Here is a 23,360-nt window from a genome sequence, read left to right on the forward strand (position 1 = left end):
CTCTCAATGTCAAATGCAGAAATGTTAATCCATGCGTTTATGACCTCAAGGTTAGATTATTGTAATGCTTTATTGGGTGGTTGTTCTGCACGCTTAATAAACAAACTCCAGCTGGTCCAAAATGCAGCAGCTAGAGTTCTAGCACCAGAACCAGGAAGTATGACCATATTAGCCCGGTTCTGTCAACACTGCACTGGCTCCCTATTAAACACTGTATAGATTTTAAAATCTTGCTAATTACTTATAAAGCCCTGAATGGTTTAGCACCTCATCTTTGAGCGAGCTCTTATTGCATTATAGTCCTCCACGTCTGCTGTGTTCTCAAAACTCTGGCAATTTGATAATACCTAGAATATCAAAATCAACTGCGGGCGGCAGATGACGTGATGTACTTGTTACATCGATATAAGAATGGCATCTACGCTAATATTAGTCCGTTTCTTTCTTATTCCGAGGTCACCGAAGCCACCAGATCCAGTCTGTATCCAGATCAGATGGTCACTGCAGTCACCCGGATCCAGTCTGTATCCAGCTTAGTCCGTTTCTTTCTTATTCCGAGGTCACCGTAGCCACCAGATCCAGTCTGTATCCAGATCAGATGGTCACTGAAGTCACCCGGATCCAGTACGTATCCAGCCCAGATGGTGGATCAGGACCTAGAGATGACCTCGACAGCCCTGATTGTCAGCGGAGACCAGAACAACTAGATGAGCCCCAGAGGCAGATCCCCAGTGAAAACCTTGTCTCCTAGACGGCCATCGGGATAAGATCACAGGAACCAGATGAGTCATCCGCACAATCTGACTTTGCTGGAACAACCTGCGGGTTTGTCTGGCCAGAGGAGAACTGGCCCCCCAACTGAGCCTGGTTTCTCCCAAGGTTTTTTTCTCCACACCGATGGAGTTTTGGTTCCTTGCCGCTGTCGCCTCTGGCTTGCTTAGTTGGGGACACTTATTTTCCAGCAATATTGTCGACTTGATTGCACAGATACTATTTAAACTGAACTGAGACTGGCCCCCCAACTGAGCCTGGTTTCTCCCAAGGTTTTTTTCTCCACACCGATGGAGTTTTGGTTCCTTGCCGCTGTCGCCTCTGGCTTGCTTAGTTGGGGACACTTATTTTCCAGCAATATCGTCGACTTGATTGCACAGATACTATTTAATCTGAACTGAGCTGGATGATGACATCACTGAATTCAATGATGAACTGCCTTTAATTGAAAATTGAGTGTTTACTATTGTCCTTTTGCCTTATTTACACTATTTTCCTATTTAATACTGTAAAGCTGCTTTGACACAATCTGTATTGTTAAAAGCGCTATATAAATAAAGGTGACTTGACCTGACCAAGAATGAACAGCACTAATCGCATTCTTCATTTGCATGCACAATCGGTGTTGTTTTAGCATCTGATTCACAAAAGTATTTATGCAAATTAAAGTAACAGTGCTTAGACTGATGATGACTTCATTTAAAAACTCTATTTAAATGCAATATACTATCACCAAAACTAACAATGGGCAATATTTTCTGAAGTATTTATAAATTTTTGTTAATAAAAATAAAACACTTCATTGTTGTTCATGTCAGTTCACAATGCATTAACTAATGTTAATGGACAATCTGTTATTTTAAATAAGTATTTATATGTTGAAATTAACATAACCTTAAATTAATAAATAGTTTATTGTTAGATCATATTGTTATCCAACAAATGTGAACTTATTTTAAATTGTGAGAAATAGACCAACCACTGTTTTTTTTTACGTGATGTTTATGGGCAAATCTGAAATTTCATGGCAGTCTATTATCAAAGTCAATAAACACTCATTTAAATAATCATGCAATAGTTTCAAGAAAAGGATGTACAACTAAAAACAATCAAATTCTGTCCGTCCAAAAACCATTGATTTTGATTTTTTTCATAAATGTAAGTGTGCTTAAAAGACATTTATTACCAAATGCCTAAAAAAACATTATCTTTAAAGGTTTGAAAATGACCTCACAAACGTGCACCTTCACTGCAGCAGTCTTTAACACAGCTTTGTGGGTACATATGTGACTCCTGGACATTGCACAGCAGCCAACTAATCAAATTAGAATTGATTTTGGCCCACTTTTTTGTCATTTGTTTGTGCAATATGCACAATGCAGGCCTGTAAATGATCAGTGGACAAGCTATTTGATAGCTGAGACTAGCATCTATCAGAAAACAAGCACAGTGAAAAAGTGCCCACAAGATTTCTCTCATTGGAGCCCATGGCAGCAAGTCAAGAACATCTCAAACAGAATACAGCAACCATCTCACCTGCAGATGACTGGAACAACGCCCAGGAGGTTCAGGAGGAATTCTGATCTCATCTGGAGACATATTTCGAACCTTCTCCGAAAACTGTGCTGTGAAGAAGGAAAAAAATACTCAAAGACAGCAAATACAGGCAATTTATTTAAAACATAAAATGCTGCAGTGGATTAATGACAGCAAGTCATACAGTATGCTCATAAAACTAGATTTTTATATTTTCTCAAGAAAACCTAGTAGTGCTCGCCCATGCAATCTTGCTATAGTATTTTTCTCATGTTGTTAAAATTCAAGCTTATGTTGCTTAATTTTTGTTTTATATATATATAAGAATAAAATATAAGCTTATTTGTTTGTTTTTTTCTTCAAAATATATAAAAAATGACCTATATTTTATTTTTTAAACATAATATATACTGCAAGCTTACTTGTTACATATTGTTTCTTTGATCATTTAAAAAATATATTTTTACAGATTTTTTTTATTTTTTTTTATAATATAAAAATATAATGCAAGCTTATTTATATAAGCCAAGTTGTGCAGTTACATCAGTTTTCTCTGATATATACTTTTACATATTTCATATAGGCAGAAATAAGCAAATATCACTTAAAAAATAAGAAAAGAAAAAAAGCACATGAAGCACATTTTTATAAATAAATAAACAAAGAAATCAACTGGGGACAAAAAAATACTCCCATCAGTGGTATGAAGTTTCCAAACAAACATTCTGGATTCTGTATGCAACTTTAACCTCAAGCTATATTTCATTTAAATTTTTTTTTAAATGACACTGAACTACTTCTTCAATTTCGTAAGCATTTGCAATAATAATTTTTTTTTATTCCCTCAAACTAGAAGTGTCTATCAGCAGTCTTCGTCAGACGTCTCTGGAGCGAATTACCAAGAAATGGAATTTGTGGTTGCGTACACATGCAGCAGTGAACACTATTCAAACCATACTGGTTGGAACAGGCTACTGCCGAATTCTCTTTCACCTCACCTCCTCTCTTCTCAATCCCACACACCCTTCCTCCCTCATCTGCCTCTCTCACATCCCCTGGCTGCTGTTCTGGGCAAGTCTGAGGCAGTGACTGTGGGCCAAAACATGCCTCCATTTGTTAAAACGCATGACACACACACACACACACACACAGAAGCAGGGAAGGGCTGGGGTGGGGCCCTCTAGATGTGGCATGCTTCCCTAAGCAATGCACAGACACACACACAGACATAAACATGTAAAAACAGGCCCTCTAGTGATGGAAACTTGCCGAGGTACTTCGGAAAGGTAAAAGCATTTTTCAGCCAGGGCAGCCTTACGTAAACCGTACTTTCGGGAACAACCCTGTGGCAAAACAGATCATGCACACCCATACTGTACTTACGGTTAGATATTTTAGACTCTGTATTAAACTTTAACGCATAACTCGTCTATAAATGACACCACAAATTGTGAGTTTAAGTGATCAGAATTATTTTTCACCTGATGGATGTTATAGTTACACTGAAGGAGGAACCTGTGTCGTATAGATTGCAACAGTCCCCATCCACTGTTTTAGTGGCCTTGGTTTTGGAAAGTATTTTTCCCATTTATTTTTTCCATAGGGATTTTCAAGTAGTCTTTGTTAAAGCCATGAACCAAACCAACCAGCTACGAGGTGAATAACAACATACATTTCAGACAAAAAAAAAAGTACATTTACATTTATTATTTTAGCAGACACTTTTATACAAAGCAACGTACAAATGAGGAATATAAGTGATTTATCATAAAGAGGCAAATAAACAAGACGTGTTTGTAATACAAAGTTTAGAGTATTTAAAAATTTGACAATAATAAGATTGTGTATTTAGGCTTTAATGAGGTAAAGAAATACAATCCCATGCATTACAATCAAAATAAAAAAAAGAGAAATATTAAACTACTGATTTAAAGATGTTATTTATATAGAAACAAACAAAAAAATATATATTTATTGCAAAATACACACAAATATTTTCGTCGTTTCAGAACATAAAACTGCATTTGAGTGGGCATTTAAGAGCTCTTTTGGCTCAATTTGCTTGTTTTGATTTTCTGATTGGTGGAGATTTTTTTGCAGAATCATTGGTAATGTAGTTTTCACCAGGAATTCCACTGTTAAACAATTAGTTAAAAATAAGTTGAAATAAAGGGGATTGATGACATCAATAAAAGCATACACCATCGATTAATAACCTCATAGCTCACAGTAGGTCTGTCTTTAACAGTTTAAATTATCTTTAAAAATAAATTTCCCTATGGATAAAATAAATGGGATTTTTACTTCCAAAAGTTGCCACTACAGTTACCAGAACATTATACAGAGACATGTGGGCTCTTTTGACTGCAAGTGACCACCTAGAAACCACCCAGAACACCCTAGCAACAAAACCAGAACAACAAAGACAAACACAGCTCAAATGTTCTTAGAAAATATAAAAAAACTTCAGTATAAAACTGTCATTTTACGAGACTTAGGAGAGTGTGATTATATTTGTGGCTGTCAAGGATTCAGCTTCATGTAGTTGGTCTGAAAGCTGTGTTTTATAAAGCATTCAAGCATATCCTAATAATTATAGTGTGATTAGAGTAAATGTGGTAGCAGCAGGCAGCAAGTGTGCACAGGAATGCTGGCAAGATGAGGGTCTTCTAAAAAAAACCTCTAAAAACCCCTGTTGCTCTCAGATTTCTTATCCCTGAGCTGATTTGCACTGTGATCTTAGCTGATCTTAGAACAGTAGAACTCTCTCCATCGGTCGGTTTTTGTCATTTCCTCTCCATCAGAGTAATCATACATTGACTGTAAGTGACTCATTTCTCTGGCATCTTCAGAGTTCAGTGTCCACCCAAACAAGTGGCACAATCACACACAAAGCCCATACACCAACTCCCATCTCAGAAAGACTCCAAAAACAGAGAAGGAGGGAAAATTAGAGAAGAAACTAAAGATCTTCTGTCTTGCAACCACAAAGAAAATCTTTGAGTCTCCGACAAGACCTTCCTGTCTTACGGTCTATTCTGATATTTGCACATTTTAACGAGAAAAAAAACAAGACAAAGTGGAACGTTCAGTTACTCGCCCAAGTGTCTTGTTTACTGTAACTCCCTACAACCGTAAAAAAAAGAATATTCAGTCTCTGACTGCATCAGAAAGATATGTGGCGTTATAAATACCGTTTTTACACAAACACAAAGGGAAAGTTAAGGGCTCCACATCACAAACTTCTAGTGCAGCCTCCGTGTGTTATGTCTGTTAATAATGCTGCACATCAAAAAGTTGTTTTTTTTTCTCCACTCTTTCTCTATATCAGGCTGAAGTAATAATACCAAAAAGATATTAATGTTGACGTATAGTATATTAAAACAATTTCCTGTTTCAGCTTCATTTACAGAGACAAAGTAATTCATAAGCAAGATTGGTGTGAGGCTACCTGTTTGTCTTACCAAATGGCAGATGAGCTTTTTTTTTAGCATTTTCATTCAGAGCTGCTAGTGGCACAGATACTTGCACATGACAGCTTTCAGTACAATACAATAACTTTTTAAAAATTTGAGCATCAAAAAAAAATAAATAAATAAAATAAATAAAAATTAAATCTTTGACTACTTTATGAATTGGAAAGGAGGAGACTAATCACGAAGGCCTAACTATAAAGTTTTAATAACTATTCTAAAGCTAAGAGAACAGTGAAGTCCATGCCACAATTATAACGATAATAATGGATTCCACCTGATTTTAAAGTGCTTGAGCATTTAAAGCAGCAGATTACAGAACTTCAAGTTGAGCTTATTATAAATGGGACATTATGAAGCATTTTTGCATCCTTGAAATGCTGCTATTTTTTTATTGTCAGGACTTGATTTACCTGCAAAATACTCAGATTACATGATTACTAATATAATAACAGTCCTAAATCAGAAATCATTGTTACCAGAATCAACCAGGATCATCACATACTTACCGTATTAGGTTTAATAGAAAAGTGATGATCCTGAGGTCTCACTTATAATCAAACTAATTACACAGGATTTCCATAAAACAAGATTGAAGCAATCTAACCTGGATCACTCATTTCCTGGGCACAGTCAATACACACACACATACACACACACACACACACACACACTTCAGCCACTCTCTGACAAAGTGATTACACCATGTTGCCTGGAGCACATATACACATCTGTGCTCTCTACCATATCCAAGCTAAATTTGGAAAAAAATAATATTATTTGAAGATGACAGTACAATTTATTAATTTTATACTTACCAACAAGCTCATTGGGGTCTTTAACCTCCACTTCTGTGACATCCTATGAAAAGAAGAAAAGGACAAACATGCATAATTGAAAATCAATAACATATTTTCCTTCCGATGTCGTTTCAAGTCAGCATGTACGTGTACATAAGATGAATTACGACAGACCAAGTAAAATATTGTTAGGACGGATTAATATTTGGCCATTTTGACATTATCAGCATGGGCTAATAACAATGTATGCTTGTTCATTTAACAAGTGTTAGTGCCCCCTTGTGCCAACTCCAAGTCCAACAACAGCAGAGCCAAAGGATAAACATTTTTTAATTTTCAAACATTTTTTTAAATTAAATTGTGTAAAAAAAAAAAAAAAAAGATCCTAATACACTACTAGCTATTCAGATGAGAAATAAGTTTAATCCTGTGCTGTAAAAACAACACTTTTAAAACACAAAATATCTCTCTTGGGAGGCTTAAAAACTGATGGTGATGAAAACAGCACCACAGTGCAAAAGCCCTGAAAATGTGCATAAAAATACACTGGCCCTCTATTCACTGTCCTCCTTTACACAATCTCACACATACAGTCACTCAGCAACAGGATGTGCAGATGGAAGAATGGTCTCGTAAAAGTGCCCAAGTAGAAAATCTGTCTAGGACAGCACAGAGAAAGAGAGATATGACTCACTAAGAGATGAATCTCTTGTAGCCAAAAGCACAAATCCTAACAACAGTCCATTCACTTGAAAACGCAGCATGGCAAAACAATGTGAGACAAAAAAGGATCCATCTATCTCCACTGAGGCAGGGGGCCTGCCCTAAAAGAGGTCTTTTTCATTTAGATTAGCCCAAAAATGGGACCACGGGTTAATGGATCTACTTCTTGCCATTTCATTATCATGCCCCTGCATGCACTTTTACAACAGCGAAGACAAAAAAAAGTCTGAATCATAAAGTAATAAGACACTTAATAGGTGAAGATTACAGCCTGCATTTAAAGGAATAGTTACTTTCATGCCATTCCAAACCCATATGCTGGTGTTTTTATGCAATAGGTGCATAAAGATTCTTCAAAATTCCCCTTTTTAAGTTACAATTAAATTCAAAACACCATATTGTCTTGTTTTAAACAACAAGAGAGTGAGTAAATGTGAATTGTAGTTTTTGGGTGAATAACAGTCGAAAGGACAAAAATGAACTGAACCCACATAAAAATAAAAAGCACCATAACTCTTACATTTGGAAAAGTCATTATTAAGCAATTAATTTAATCAAATTATTTTATTACAAAACATGCTTTGATGATCTTATTTAGTAAGCATGACGAACAGTGTTCTGTCTTTGGGGTGTGGCTCTAAATTTATGCAACATCGCAAGCTTCTATTATGAAAAAGTAATGTTAGTGCATGAAATAACTTGACACTGCAGTGCTTTGCACATCTGAAATCCTTTTAGATGGAATTGGAATTTAGATTATTGCTCTTGGAACTTATAATCAGAAAATTTGAATTCCATGTGAATTCCATATACACTACTGTTCAAACGTTTGGGGTCAGTTTTATTCAGCAATGATGTATTAAATTGATAAAAAGTGACAGTCGAGACTTTTTATTACAAAAAAACTATTTCTAATAAATGTTGTTCTTTTGATCTATTTCTCAAAGAATCCTGGAATAAAATGTTTGATTTTTACAAAATACTAAGCAGTACAGTTTCTTGAGAACCAAATCGATCACTGGAATAACGGCTGCTGAACAATTTTAAATTATAATAATTTTTTGTATTATTACTGTTTTGACTTTTGATCAAATAACTTTTAAAAACATCTAATACATTTAACTGTCCCCAAACTTTTGAACAATTTTTGTACATTTTAAATTAATGTATAACAAAAGTAACTGCGCATAACCCGGCCTAATTTTCAATAAATATCCATCAAAACATTAAGGACATGCTGTATTACTCTCATATAACCCTTCTCTGCGAGTTCAAACACACATGTTGTTCCTCAGTTGGAGTGATGCTGTGTTGTCTTGGTTTGAGACCAATCATAAGTTAACACTGCAATAAACTGAGGAAGGGTGTGGCTTTGTCCAAATACCCACACTTGCAGTCTTTGCACTTGACCACTTGATTACTTCTATGACGTTCAAGTGAGCATGAAGACCACAAGTGTGTGTCGAACTTTTCATTACCTGATGGGACACACTTATAGTGTTGTAAAAATGCAAGTGTTTACACAGCTTTATTTTAATTTTAATTTTAAATACTTTGCATTTTAAAATCAACTTCTAAATGTCTGTTCAGTAGTCCCTATAACATTACATAATTTTAATTTGTGGTGCTTCTAATTAAATTATAAAAAAATGTTGTACAAAATAAATATCACAACTCATCTTTGCACCAGTAAAAACACTTTTTGCAAAAGTAAAAACACTGTTTTTCTACCAAATTATTTGTAATATCTAATTATTATATTAATATTTAACTTACATTGGAAAGGTTTCCGTGACCTCTCGCAAGATCTCGGCAAAAAGTCTCATGATTTATTTCCAGAACATGATGCATGATGGGATACACTAAGCCTCGAATAGCGCTCCAGAGCGATATTCGAGATAGTGTGGATTTAGTGTGCGTTAAGGGCACTGTGCTTTGTCATTTTTAAGACCTGGGACAGTCTTGCGCACTTACTTCCTATCGCGCGCACACGCTCTCAAGTGGCCAAGACCGCAAATGTCTGGACAAGGCTTGTGTCTTGGGTTAGATACCCTGAACCCCAGAGCAGTCAGATAGGGAATTTAGGTGGGGTCACATACCTTCACATCATCTTGGGTCCGCCCTGAGTCTGACTCCTCCTCTTCCTATGAAAACAAAAATGAACATGGGTCACCACAGCCACATTACACCCAAAACCACACCCAAGAGCTCCCCCTTCAGGTGTACAAAGTTTCAACCATGGTGCTCTGAGAATGACTGTGAATTGCGTTCTGACTGTGGACTTTTTCTGATTAACTTAATTATAGTTAATATCATATCAGTTATAGCCCATGTCATATAACAGTCTTGACACAGACAGTGGGAAATGGCATTAATCAAATAATCAGTTGAAATTAAAAAAAGAGGGGCAATTGTAAATTTGCAACTAAGCAACCTTTTAACGTTTGATTTAAAAATAATATTTGTACCAAATATCAGAACTACTAGATCATAATCTTTAATTCAACAAATCAGTGTGTTGCTAAATTATGGGACATTTTTTACTTTTATATGGCACTAATCCTATTAGCTGTCAAGAATAATGTGCATTAAAAACAGATGGAAATTTGTATATACTTTCTAATTATCTGCAACAATTTAAATTCTTTTTATTTAAATGTTTCTTTTTTTCCTAATGACACTGATAATTAAAAAAAGGACAATGAAAAAAAAATATATATATATATTTCAAATCAAGTGCTATGATCACTATTTTTTTTTCTTGTAATTGTTTGTGGTTGCAAAAATGTAGTGTTACTTCCTTTTATTACAACTGGCTCTGATCTTCTCTAATTGACGGAAGGTTAATTTTGTGAATTACATTCTACATGAATGTAATGGTCTGACACTTCTAGAAAACCCCTAAACTGAAAGTTGTGGTTAAGACTGACCGAATTTCTAGTGCTGTCATCATCACTGTCCTCATTCTCCGAGGGCTTCTCATCTGCCTCCTCCACACGACTCACATCTTCCTCTCCGTAACCAGCCCACACCAATCCACCATGAGATTCTGACAGACAAGCACAAAAAAGCTCTTTCAATTCCACTGAGGCCAGTTAAATACCATAGTTAGTTACTAGTTATTGTTGCTACTGTAAATCCATAAAACACCAATATGAGATCTTTTGTTATAACAGTTGAGGCTAACTGTCGTGTCAATGAAGGTTACAAGCATAAAGTTACATAAAGCAGAAGAAGAAAATACATTTTAAAAAACTTCAACATTAAGTAAATAAAGCAGGAAATAAACCAATTTTACATGCACTGCCCTCTACAAAACCCAATGGTAAGCTGTTCATCATAACAGCATCCGTACTACAACCCAGCAATTAATAAAATACCCAGTTGAGCCCATAACAGTAATATATTTTTAAAAAAGAAGTCATATTTTGTCTATTCCACAACATTTTATCATTCTCAGTTATTTATGGCGACGCGTACGTTAACGTTACGTTACCCCTACATCGACAACAAAGCCGCCAGCGTTGCAAAGTCCCAGTATTTACATGTTTTTCCTAACACTAATTAGAGTTTATACCTTGATCATCTGTGTCTGGATCTGAATCCTGCTCTGAATCATCTCCATAAGCCGCTAGTGAAGTGAGAATAGCATTCTTTTTACCGCTCGCCATGTTCAGCGCTGGCGCACAATAGTGACGTTATGCTATGTTCAGTGTGCGCATGCTCGGCGTTTTGAAACGCGCGTCGCGTGGAATACGCAGGTCTGTTTGGTTGCCATAGGTTACCACGACGCTTTTGGAAACTTTGATCAGACATTCAAACTTTTGTTAGAGTTACCACTTTAAAGTAAAAGAACAACGACTAAAAATAACTTAATGGTAGTATTTATTACAACCGACGTTATACTGACAGTGAAATTCGAGTGAATATGCCCCCCAAACGGAATAAAAGTGCTACTCCATCTGGGGTTACTCCGACTGGGCCAGCTGCTGCTAATAAAAACTGGGAAACAGCTCTTACTTCTGCTGTATTTGAAGAGGTAACATATAAATTATCCTCAAGAAACCGTTGTTTTGTTTCTTCTTCCTCCTCTTCTTCTTCTATATCCCATATCTTCTAATTGATCTATTCAAATCAGCATCATTTACTCATCTTCATGTTGTTCTAAACATTTTGACCGAATGTGTGGCAGAATGGCAATCTCAGTCACCATTCACTTTCAGTGTATGTGAATATATCAATATGCAATGAAAGTGAATGGTGACTAGGTGACCCCCTAACATTCATCTCTTTTTGTGTCATGGATTAATTAAAGTCATACTGGTTTGGAACCACGTGAGAGTGAGTAAATGGTGCCTGATTATCATTTTGGGATGAACTATGCTTTTAAATAAAGAAACGCAAACGTTCATTGCGTTCATTGCAACCAGGAGTGTCAAACTCTGGAGCCCTGCAGAGTTTAGTTCTAACCCTGCTCCAACACATACCATGTAGTTTTCAAATAAGCCTGAAGGACTGGATCAGGTACATTTAATTAAGGTTAAATCTAAACACTGCAGGGCTGTGGCCCTCCAGGAACTAGATTTTTTTTATTTGTTATTAGACAAAATTTATGTTTTTTCTCCTCTGAATCATCTATGACTAGAATGACTGGAGGGCCAGTCTGTCTATGGTGCAGGCAGAAAAAGCAGAGGACGAACAGCTCATCAGCGCCCTCCTGCAGGCGGTCCAGCAGCCCCTGCGCAAGCTCTTCAGTGTGCTGTCCTGGGAGGACACTCTGGAAAAGGTCTGAAATATGGTTTCTGTTCTGTGATAATTCACATTAGATCATTAGAGAGTATTATTAAGGAAGTGTAGATGGGTGTGATGGAAAGGAATGACATTTAATTGTGTTTCATTAAAGAAATATTACAATCTTCTGTGACACAGATCAATGAACTGGGAAACCCAAAGACCAGAAAGACCAAAGATGTTCCCATGTTTTGTGAGGTGGGAATTGTTATTCACCATAAAAAAGAGAAATGTTAGTATAGTGTTACAGTTACAAAAATGTATTGGTCATGTATAGTTTTAAGATCCAGTCATCCTACGGTGGATGTATAGTTTTGGAGCAAAAAACAAAAAACCAATCAGTTTGAAATTTAAAATGAAATAAAATGAATAAATAAACTAAATAATGCTAAATTATGTTGTCTATTAATGGTTTCAGTTAAATGTCTTTTGTGCTTCTGTAGGTGACTGAAGTTGCAAAGTCTATAATGGATGTTGGAGAGGAAATTACTGTGGACCTGATGGCAAAATTAATAAAGTTTCAGCTTCTGACCATCAAAAATAATGACATTGCAAGGAGGGCTGCTGAGCAGAAGGTGAGGGCTTTTTACAAACAGCTCATGTCATGTCAATTATTCTATTCAAATTTACACTGCATATGTGACAAATTCTAATTAAATATGCAATGCATAATTTTTTTAACATGTCTCTGATGAACAGTAACACAGACTATGTGTATTAAAGTCTATAGAGGATAACGCCCGTGCTAAAGCAGGACTGAATTCTGCCGGCAAGGACCAGGGGGGTAAAGGAGCAGCAAAGGGGAAGAAAGCTGCCGAGCTTCCAGTTCCAACCAAAGACACCAATCTCAAACGCAGAGGGGAAGAGGAAAATATAATCAAATACATAGGTGTCCATTTCTGTATTGTTTCTTGTCAAATATCTGCATATATCAGAATACAAAAGTAAAATAGGTTTGCGAACAGTGTTTTAACTTTTACTTTGAACATATGTGTTCAGATGATGAGCCTGATGACGGGCCGCAGCACTACATCCTGATTGTGGGGTTCTGCCAGCCTCATTTAATCTCTGCATTGGACTATCTGGGTATCCACGTGTCCAATATCATTAAACTGGGCTTAGATAGAGAAGAAGAATTAGAGGCTCCAGATGAAACAGTGGCAGATGAGAATCACCACTCAACTGAAGATCAAGGCAAATTGCTAAGAATTTTATTACGTTTATACCTTTCAAATTATATTACACAGTGCATGCAGAAAATGCAGGCTAGCTCAAACTGGACGACTGATGTTATATTTGTATGCATGCAAAATCAAAATGTAAAATCATCCAGTATTAACTCGTCTTGTGTTCAGAAGTAGAGACACTTAAACAAAAGAGGCAGTGGGAGCTAGATGTGTTCTGGAAGCAGCTGGATCAAGTCTTGAACAGTGGGAATATGGGATCCAGGCTCAGTGATGTTGCCAGGTTGAACTATAATGTGAAGATTCATTTGCTGCCCCAGGACAAAGGCAACACTGAAGCAATGGTGAATGGAGAACAAGAAGTACACTTTCTTCTACCTGTGATTCAGATTTTTTTTCGGTTTCTGTTTAATATGTGTTGTGTGTTGATTGTCATAATATATCTAAAACCCTTGTAAAAAAAAAAGAAAAAAAAAGGTTCCACATATTACATTACTTTATCTACCACTACTGTCTATAGCTGGCATTTGGAGCTGCTATATTTGAGGGGGTGGCATGCCTTGTATATGACAGCATGGACTGGAGGAGACAGTACAGCCATTATCTCAGCTGTATAAGGTTTATCCAGGTACCAGAGGCCTGCAGATCCATCCAGCAGTCCCGACCGCAGAGCTCCACTGAGGTACACATCAGCCTTTACAGATAGTAGTGTTGTTAATATGATTGATAAAGTCATGGCATTAAATGCTGCATGCATTGATAAAAAATGAATACCTTCCTCAGTATTTTGTTACAAATATAATCGGCCTTAAATCAAGATACAATACGTTCAAAAAGTAATGGAGATTGGTTGGAAGTTGCTTTTTAAACTTTGACATGTTACATACAACTCATTACTAGACCATTACAGTTTGAAAACATATTTTTCCCTTCAATTTATTCCTTAAATTTTCTTTACTTGGTCTTAAAAAAGTCTTAAATTTACAAACAAAAAACCTGCAGAAACCCTGAATGTAGCAAGTGCAGTTTTTTTCTCAAATGCAGTTCCTTTCAGAAGACACTTCTTGTGGCAGGATGTACATGTTGTTTTTTTTTTTTTGGTGATGATATTTTTCATGGTTTATGTTTTAGGTTGTACAACCCCCAAGGAAGAAAGTAGCATCAGAGGAAGACCCTGGTATACAAGACATGATACACTATTAATGAGATTTGGTTTTACATATAAAATAAAAGCACAATATAAAATATACATAGAAATTTAAGATTTAAGTTGCACAGTCTCCCATGGACGTTCATGCAAAATGTAATCAACAACAATAACATGTATTAAAGTTGTGATTTAATTAATGTTGTGTCATTTAAAGTAAGAGCACAAAATCCTGTGTACACTCAAAATATTCTTAAATTGAACCTTTGGGTTTCCTCAGCAGAGCCAGAGTCTCCTGTTCTGAGCACAGAGGTGGATATGAGATTCTACTGTGACCTACTGGACAGGATTCCTACTGCAATCCAATCTGTGCCTTTTATACTGCATTGCATGCTAAAACAGGTAAGGGCACTTTGTATGATTCAATATAGCCTTCAATTTGAAAAGATAAAAGACTACTGAACGTATCACTGTATGAGCATACAGACATAAATATAAAAATAAACAAAAATGTGCAACTTTTTTTGATTAACATTTGCACACAGGTTTTACAATCAAATAGGTACACATGCCCTACTGAACGAGGCGCATCTGCTGCAAGATGTTGATTTCTTTGAAGATTTGGCTGCTAAATTTGACTTCCTGTGAGATTTTTAGGTGGTGGCTTCAGAACAGGAAGGATCTGATGATTCAGAAGAGCGCTGTGATAAAACAGATCAAGATCTAATCAGTTACATGCTCTCATCTGTGCTGAGTCTGCCACAGAATGAAGAAGACAATAAGGTAAAATGTGGATCACACCAATGCAACAACAGCAAAAAGTCACTGGGTTTCTAAATCAAAATCTAACTATAGTTTTTCTATTATCTCTGCTGGTGTAATGGCAGGATCTCATGAAGAATCTTGAGATGCACAACAGCCCAAAGAATACTGATCAGAAACACCCGCTCCTGCTTAATCACCATGATGAGAGAGCGAGAAGACTCCATCAGCTTCCTGTGAGCATGTGAACATACATTCACAAGGCTCATAATAAAAAGGATGTTGGATTCGAACACAAAAATGTTTGAAAGCACGCACAAATGTTTTATTCTGTGCATTAGCCCTCTTGGATACACTGATAATGTTTTAACCCTAAAGTCTACTGTATCATCTTTAGGCAAATTTCTAAGGCCTCTAAATTATCAACCAAAAGTGTTGTACACTTATGCATATGTTACAGGTCCTAGATGGTTTTGATGTCATCAAAATTGAAGCAGACATCATGAAGCAAAGCCATGTGTGGACCAACCTGATGTCCAGACACGCTGAGAGCGCCATTGATAGACTTACCAGATCACAGGAGCTACTGCATTTCTGCACTGACAGTGAGGAGGAATGACAATGAATTACTGTTTTTATATTAACTTATGGTCCAATTCTTCCTGAAGTAAATTCTTAATGTGTATCTTCAGAGTCAATGAGCTGGTCTGAGCTACAGAGGCTTCTCCAGCTGTTTGTGTTTGAGAGCATGCCGTTGACTACAGTGGATGAGAGCGGCTGTATTAAAGGATCTCAATCAGATCCTCCAAACCCCACACCATGGGACAACCCTGTTGAATTCACCAAACATCTGTACTGGAGCAACAGAAGGATACCAGGTGTGACGAGAGCACAAGAGCAGCCATTACAGTTCACTTTAAGTGATTCAAATACATTTAAATTCTAAACAAATATTTCTAAAGCAATGTTAAAGTCTTTTGTTGTACACATAAGTTGTTTTATTTTTTAAGGATCAGCAAAAAGCAGTGCTGGGACTGATGAACAAACGGTATGACAAGAAAAAAAGCTGAAATTTGAACATTTATAATTAAATTAAAATTTATATTGACACTATCATGAGCAAGTGATTGGTTTTTAATTACTAATAAATTTAATCAAAGCAGGGTCATGAAGTAACTGTAACAGATCTCCAGAAGACATTGATTCGTCAGCTGGGACACTGGAACTTTGTAGAGAAACACAGTGCTTATGTTTTCCCACAGGTACTCACCTTCAAATCTCATCTTGTATCCATATGTTTAATATTTTTGCAATATAATTAAAAAAATCTATTAGAAATTGCAGTAAAAATGACAAATGAGGAATCCCTCTGCATTTTCAGGTCTTTCAGTCTGCGTGTGAGACTTATAGATGTGTGAACACATTTCACTGTTGCAGAGACAATGCAATATATGTCATCTGCCAAAATCCCATGAGCCCTCAGAGGAGTTGCAAAGAATTCTGGGATGCATCACTTCACACAGATGTGGGCTTCAGGTACTTCGTCTCATCATCAAAATTTTACATGGTCCAATAATCCAAAGCCAATTTATTTTTAAAAATTTGCTTGATGCATTTAATGATCATTTTTCTAATACCAAGATTTTTATTTACGAATTTACATTTTTAGTTTTCCTAATACGTTGACAATATTGGAACATTCTACTGAGTAAATGCTACACTGACATTTACAGTTAAAAATGTCAGTTACAAAATATGCAGAATGATATAATATAATATCAGTATAATGTTATATTCTTGTAGGAACTACTTGGAATATGTGGCAGACTCAATCGGTGAATGGACCAAGCAGGAAGAGGAAAAATGGCAGATGGAGCAGGAGAAGAAAGAGGCAGAAAGAACTCCCATTCAAACCCCTTCAGAGACTGACAGGAAGAGAGGCAACATATTCATAACTAATGTCAAATATATATGTCTCTGAGCAAGAGAAACCATATAGACAACATATGTATACATCAACTATATTAGATATTAAAAAATACGTTACTATGGATTTAATGATGTGCATGTTTAAAACTGAGCTTATTTCTTTTAGACTCCCCAATCTCAGACACATTAGAACCGTATATAAGAGAGGACTCTCTCAAAGTGAGCTGTTAACCATAACATATAAATATTTATATTATACACATTTTCAGATTTCATGATCCTTACACTGGCCTTTCTTCTCATGTATTTACTGTAGGCATGGAAGATCGAGCAGGAAAGATTAAAGGAGGACGAACAATCCAAAAAGACTAAGAAAGAAAAAGGAGGAAAAGCAACACCGAAAGTAGGAGAGAGAATCGACTCAGTAAAGGAAAACAAGAAGACTCCGCTGTCCTCAAAAAAGAGTAGAGACAACATGTCCAAAACACCCAGCTCGGCTACACTACATAGAGACAAGACCAGAGACATGCTAGAGACGCCTCAAGAACCAGCAAATGAGATTAGAACAAATGTCTGAAATATATATTTCCACATAAAATGCTTATTGGCTATAGTCTAGATTTGGTGGTGCTAACTTTGAAATGAAATGTCTAAATGGTTATATAATTCACACAGGTTTTCACAGGCTACAGTTTAAATGGAAAACTGGTACAGGTTGCTGGCAAAGTTCAGTCTCTCTATCCCTGTGATGGAGGACAAATTGATGTGGAGAGTTTTCACTTCACACAAGGTTTGAGAAATGTACATGTACATGTACATTTTACGCCTTATATAAATTGGTTAACCTTATATTATGAACTTAACCGTTTAACCTTTAACGATTGGTTTACATCTCTAGGGCTGACACAAGTGAAAGTATGTGTAAACAAGGATGGCCATCACTTCTACACACACATTTCAGAGAGAAAAAAAGAGGACAAACTAAAGGATTTTGACATGTTCAGTAAACAAGGTATGTGCTGCAAAACTATTTCAATAGCTTGCATAAAATACAAAAAAGCTTTTTATTCTAAATATATATATATATATATATATATATATATATATATTAAATATCTACTCTACTAATTGTTTTGCCCAATCCAGCTGCTAATGGAGTCAAACCAGATTGTGAGACCGAGAAATTTGTCTCTTTTCATGCTGTACTGGCCAATGGCATTCAGCTCTCCTGCAGTCAGAGCAAACCGATTAAAACAAGAGGTCAAACTCTCCAACCCCCTGTGCCCAATGCCATCTGTACAGGCCAGCAACTACAGGAACAGGTAATTGGACAAAGTATAATAATGGAAAAATGTTGGTTAGTTAGGTTTTAAATTAGTTATGTGTTGTTTAGATTGGCATTCAATTCATCATAACTAAATAGCCATTATCTCCTTCACAAATGTGTGTTTCTGAGGTGCCTGAGGTACATTGTGATCCCAGAGACGATTCCTCTCTTCCACAGTTCCTCAATCTGTATGTATCTCTTCCCAATGGACTCATCCTGCACTTTGATTGTGAGGACTCAGCAGGTGATATGCTTTTTTGTGTACATAAAATTCATGCACCATAAGGTTTATTAATTTCTGCTCTGTATTAATCATGATAAAACATTAGTAAAAGCACACTGAGCTGTCATGACTTTTACTGGGCTTGACATACTGCATAACTAGCCTTTGATATTGAAGAATAGGCCTATCCTATTCTATTTATTCTCTCTGTTTCAAGACACAGAGAACATCTGTAAGGTCTTATCTGTGTTTTTTAGATGGGGATTCTTGTGTCCAATTTCTGCTGATACGACAGAGATTTTATAATGCAGGGTCTAGATCAGATCTGACCCCAGACGTCAGCATACACACTGAGGTCTCCAGGGTCATCACCGGCAGAGGGACTGTCATCAAACACAAGAGAGATGGATCTACTGAGGTATTCACATATACACACGATTGCATGTGCACTTTTTATGCCACATAATACAGCACAAAAAGCACACTTCTAATGAAATAATGACCTCATGGAGGAAGTATACAATATATGTGCGTGTTTCAGGTCTTATTTGCAGATGGTACAGTCAGTACGAGTCCAGACTCTGGACCAGTGTGTGTGCTGGTTCCACACACACTCCTAAAGGAGGAAGATCCTATTAAAGAGATGATAGTGGACACCAAAGACAAGAAAGGTAGCGAATACCACATCAGTGCAAACAAATTGAAAACCATTACTGAAAACTGATTTATTTATTCACACTATATATATATATATATATATATATATATATATATATATAGAAAAAAAATCTGGTGTAGTAATCTTTTGTAACATTATAAGTCTTTACTGTCATTTTTTATCAGTTTAATGCATCCTTGCTGAAATATATTTCTTTAAAAAAAATCATACTGACCTCACACTTTTGATAAGTATATGAATATGAATAAGTATATGAATGAGAGAGACTGTGTAATGTCCACTTTAAGTATATTCAACATGTTTTTCTCTCATAGGCAAGGCTGATTCTAAGGTAAATACAGAGGATGAGCAACAAAAGTCCACAGAAAATGAAAGAACAAAATACTATCTCGAGATTAACGGTGGCTCTTGGACCACCACAACCCCCTCTGGCTCCAGAGTCGCCTCTGTGGCTGGAAAGGAAGTTAAAGTGCAGCCGATACTGGCCTATCATGCTACAGACCCCTTCAGTGGGACAGTAAGTGTCTTGTGATTCATCTCATTTGTGTCAATAGTTGATTGTTGTAATACAGATGATACATGTATAGGCTGTGGTCACAAGAGAGGACAAAGTGCTGTCTGTGCTGAAGAAAGATGGCACGGTGATAGTGGATCACGCTGATGGGACGCGTATTACCTCCTTCTACCAGCAGGGGGAGCTGCAACAACATCTGAGCTCAGGTGCAAGAGTGTTTTAATGCAGTAACATTATAAAAGGTTCTTACAGTGTTGACTGAAAGTGATTAAATCTGATTTCAGGAGAGAAACTGGTTCGGGTGGAAAAAGCTGAATTTGCAACGGTGATTATGGACTATGAGGGAAGAGCATGTGATGTTATTTTCGGGGATGGCACCTTCATCAGCGCAACTGCGCATGGATCATATAAAGTAAGAGGATGGATGGGAGAATATGTGAGATGTATGTGGCAAAATCATGTGTAAATCCTCTCTCCTCTCTTCAACTTAATTGTAGATTTATCCTCATGGTGGAGGTGTTCTTCTTATTGATAAGGATGGTGGGGTGGTGTACACATCTAAACAGTCTCAAGAGCAATCAGAGAGGAACCCACTAGGCCAATATGTGATGAACCACAGAGCAGATGTCCTATGTCATGTGACAGACCCCGAGGGGAACCACTTTCAAGTACTTTCTATGAAATGTCTATTGTGAATATGTATTTTTCTACTTATGTATTTTTTTTTAAAACACTTGAGAGGATGTAAACAACAATTCAGCAATTCTGTGTGGCTGTTGCAAAGTGACAAGTATTATTATTTATTCATATTTGAATTATCTTGATATTTTAACTTTTCATCATTTTAAATATTTTTTTTTTTTGCATTTTTATGCTTTTCTCATTTTTTATATTATTTTATTATTTTTGTAATATTATTTTATGATGCTATTTAAGTACTTGCCAGGGCAATATTTCAAATTGTCATTTAGGCTTTTTAAGTTTAAATTGTTAATCGAATATTATATATAATTATATTTTATTTCAGCTTCATGTCAATTACTGGAAACAATTTTTAGTTTTAGTTAACGATAACAACACTGAAGTGACAACAGACTGTTCTATCCAAGTCATCCTGAATAAAAATCCAGAACATATTGTATGCAGGTTAATGCAGATGGGCAGGTTACTATCATGGCTAATGGATCAGAAACAAAAGAGCCAGAGACAGAAACAGAGCTTCACCAGAATGCTGGCTTTAAAACACACCCACCCAGGTAAGTCCCTTCAGAATACACACCCAAGGTCACTTAAAGTAGATTTTCTTAGAGATTATGGAAAGTTTACTGGAAAGTTAAAAGACTAGACACGAAACTAGCATAGCTATGTAGGATATCAGGAACAGGGTCATTATAAAAAATATTGACTGCAGAAATGAGTATTACAAAAAGACATGTAATCCATTTAGTTATTTTTATCTGCAATTGGTTTTATGCAGTTATTTGATGTAATGCTAGTGTTCCCACACACACACCTGATTGTGCAGTCATTGGCCTTTCTCTCTGTGTCTAAATACAGTACTGTACAAATATATTTAAAGTAGTTAGATTTGTTTTGGAAAATAATTAATACTTTTAATAAGCAAGTATGAAATAATTATTTTTTAATAAAGAAATAAAAAATTTACTCTCAGAAGTGAGAGTAAAGACATTTATGATGTTACAAAAGATTTGTATTTCCAATAAATGCTGTTCTTTTGAACTTTCTACTCATCAAAGAATGCTGAAAAAATAGATCACAGTATCCTTAAAAATATTAAGCAGCACAACTGTTTTCAGCATTTCAACATAAGAAATGTTTATTGAGCAGCAAATCAGCATATTAGAATGATCTCTGAATGACATTGAAGACTGGAGTAATGGCTGCTGAAAATTCAGCTTTGCATAACAGGAGTAAATTACATTAGGGCTGCCACTAACGACTGTTTTTATTTCGATTAATCGATCGATTAATTTATCGATTAATCTAAACCAGGCCCGTATACGGCCCGCAGTGTCTTTTAGTACGGCCCGCTGGATCATATTAGACTCGGATGATCAATTTTAAAACATTTGAAAAGCAAGTCTTTTTAAAGATTGCTTTCAGTTTATGATGTTAATACTATCTCCAACCAGGAGAGGTCGCTAGTTTCCAGCCGCTCCCCTATTCATTTCAGCGTAGCAGGACGTGCACTCTAATGTAAACATTCACTAACTTTAGCAAATAATAAATGAAAAACTGACCATGAAAACAGTATTTTCAAGTCAATATGGTAAACAGATGATCTTTTTACCAAGTTCAAGGGGATACCCATATGTTTGGATTGTTTGGAAATCTGTATTTTATTTAAATCGCCATCACACCACTGCTCACAAACAACGGGGACGCCAGAGTTGCACTTGCCTCAAATTTCAAAGGTAAAATTCATAGTCAACAAAAGCTTTTTGCCAAATGCATGACAGAAATGTTTGCACTGGACTATGTTCTTATTAGGGTTTCCGCGGGTCCTTAAAACGTCTTCAGTTAAATTGTTTACATTTAAGGCCATGCAAACTCTTAAATGGTACAAAAAGTCTAAATTATAAGAGGTCTTTGGGGACGGAAAGACAACAATTGCTATATGGATTAATATGACGATTAAACTTCAAAAGGCTACAATTTCACTGAATAAACTTGAGTGCTGCAGTCAGCTTTTTGTTCTGCCCACACAGGGAAACCATTATATGTGCAGTTCCGAAAGTGAAACCTGCTGGCAGAGAACGAATTAGCTTTTTCAATAAGCCCATCTGCTATTTTTGCTACATATTTTTAAATGTGAACCAGACAAAAAGCTAATGCATTATAAAAATCTAAACAATTAAGACACTAAGATATATTTATATGTTATTTAATATAATAATTAATTAAAATGAATAATTGATACTTTTGACTCATCCCTTTTCTTAAAAATTGTTTAAAGGCTGAAATGTGAAGTGCAGATCTTGAAAAGGTCTTTAAAGGTCTTAAATTTTATTTTAAAAATCCTGCAGATACCAGGTTATTTTATGGTACCATTTGGAATAACTTTTTTTTTTTTTTAATTAAGCCCTTTTTAACTGTCCTTTAGGTTGTTTTGAGAATGTTCTGTAGGCCACTAATAAAAAAGGACCTCTGTACATTTGTTTGTTGCAAATTTACAGACAATGCAATTGAGATATTTGTTATTTAATATAATAATTAATTGATAATAACTGTTTAAAGTAATATAATAATTGATACTTTTGACTCATCCCTTTTCTTAAAAACTGTTTAAAGGCTGAAATGTGAAGTGCAGATCTTAAAAAGTTATTTAAAGGTCTTAAATTTGATTTTAAAAATCCTGCAGATACCGGGTTATTTTATGGCAGTGTTTCCCAACCGGGGTGCAGTCTGTAGAGAGCAGGGGTGCCGTGTAAAAAAATAATTTTTTAATATTTTTAAATTGCTAAAATGTTCAAAAAAGCA

General features: G+C 35.9%; 2 protein-coding genes across 5 annotated transcripts in view; one reads left to right on the forward strand and one right to left on the reverse strand.

The window, feature by feature from the left end:
• The window catches only part of LOC107665008 (SAP30-binding protein), a 17,235-nt gene extending 6,219 nt beyond the window's left edge, over positions 1–11,016 (reverse strand). For all 4 annotated transcript variants that reach the window (XM_016455732.1, XM_016455731.1, XM_016455730.1 and 1 more), the window contains exons 1-5: positions 10,881–11,016; positions 10,234–10,352; positions 9,403–9,447; positions 6,599–6,641; positions 2,308–2,396 (exon numbers count right to left, since the gene is read on the reverse strand). In XM_016455732.1, coding sequence (XP_016311218.1) covers positions 2,308–2,396; positions 6,599–6,641; positions 9,403–9,447; positions 10,234–10,352; positions 10,881–10,974 — 390 coding nt within the window. In that variant the 5' untranslated portion in view covers positions 10,975–11,016. The remainder of the gene's footprint in view (positions 1–2,307; positions 2,397–6,598; positions 6,642–9,402; positions 9,448–10,233; positions 10,353–10,880) is intronic.
• A 215-nt stretch (positions 11,017–11,231) lies between these two features.
• The window catches only part of LOC107664984 (sperm-associated antigen 17-like), a 16,286-nt gene continuing 4,157 nt past the window's right edge, over positions 11,232–23,360 (forward strand). Inside the window, 31 exon segments of the mRNA XM_016455691.1 lie at positions 11,232–11,342; positions 11,949–12,089; positions 12,233–12,292; positions 12,538–12,669; positions 12,818–12,983; positions 13,094–13,288; positions 13,450–13,640; positions 13,799–13,960; positions 14,410–14,465; positions 14,707–14,827; positions 15,083–15,208; positions 15,313–15,423; positions 15,648–15,792; positions 15,880–16,065; positions 16,198–16,235; positions 16,351–16,449; positions 16,569–16,723; positions 16,991–17,127; positions 17,283–17,335; positions 17,433–17,687; positions 17,792–17,906; positions 18,015–18,128; positions 18,275–18,438; positions 18,540–18,687; positions 18,924–19,084; positions 19,208–19,337; positions 19,660–19,862; positions 19,933–20,065; positions 20,147–20,271; positions 20,357–20,527; positions 21,006–21,115. Of these exon segments, the coding sequence (XP_016311177.1) occupies positions 11,232–11,342; positions 11,949–12,089; positions 12,233–12,292; positions 12,538–12,669; positions 12,818–12,983; positions 13,094–13,288; positions 13,450–13,640; positions 13,799–13,960; positions 14,410–14,465; positions 14,707–14,827; positions 15,083–15,208; positions 15,313–15,423; positions 15,648–15,792; positions 15,880–16,065; positions 16,198–16,235; positions 16,351–16,449; positions 16,569–16,723; positions 16,991–17,127; positions 17,283–17,335; positions 17,433–17,687; positions 17,792–17,906; positions 18,015–18,128; positions 18,275–18,438; positions 18,540–18,687; positions 18,924–19,084; positions 19,208–19,337; positions 19,660–19,862; positions 19,933–20,065; positions 20,147–20,271; positions 20,357–20,527; positions 21,006–21,115 (4,214 nt within the window).

Source organism: Sinocyclocheilus anshuiensis, unplaced genomic scaffold (assembly GCF_001515605.1).
Source record: "Sinocyclocheilus anshuiensis isolate Anshui unplaced genomic scaffold, SAMN03320099.WGS_v1.1 scaffold363, whole genome shotgun sequence".
NCBI lineage: Eukaryota > Metazoa > Chordata > Actinopteri > Cypriniformes > Cyprinidae > Sinocyclocheilus > Sinocyclocheilus anshuiensis.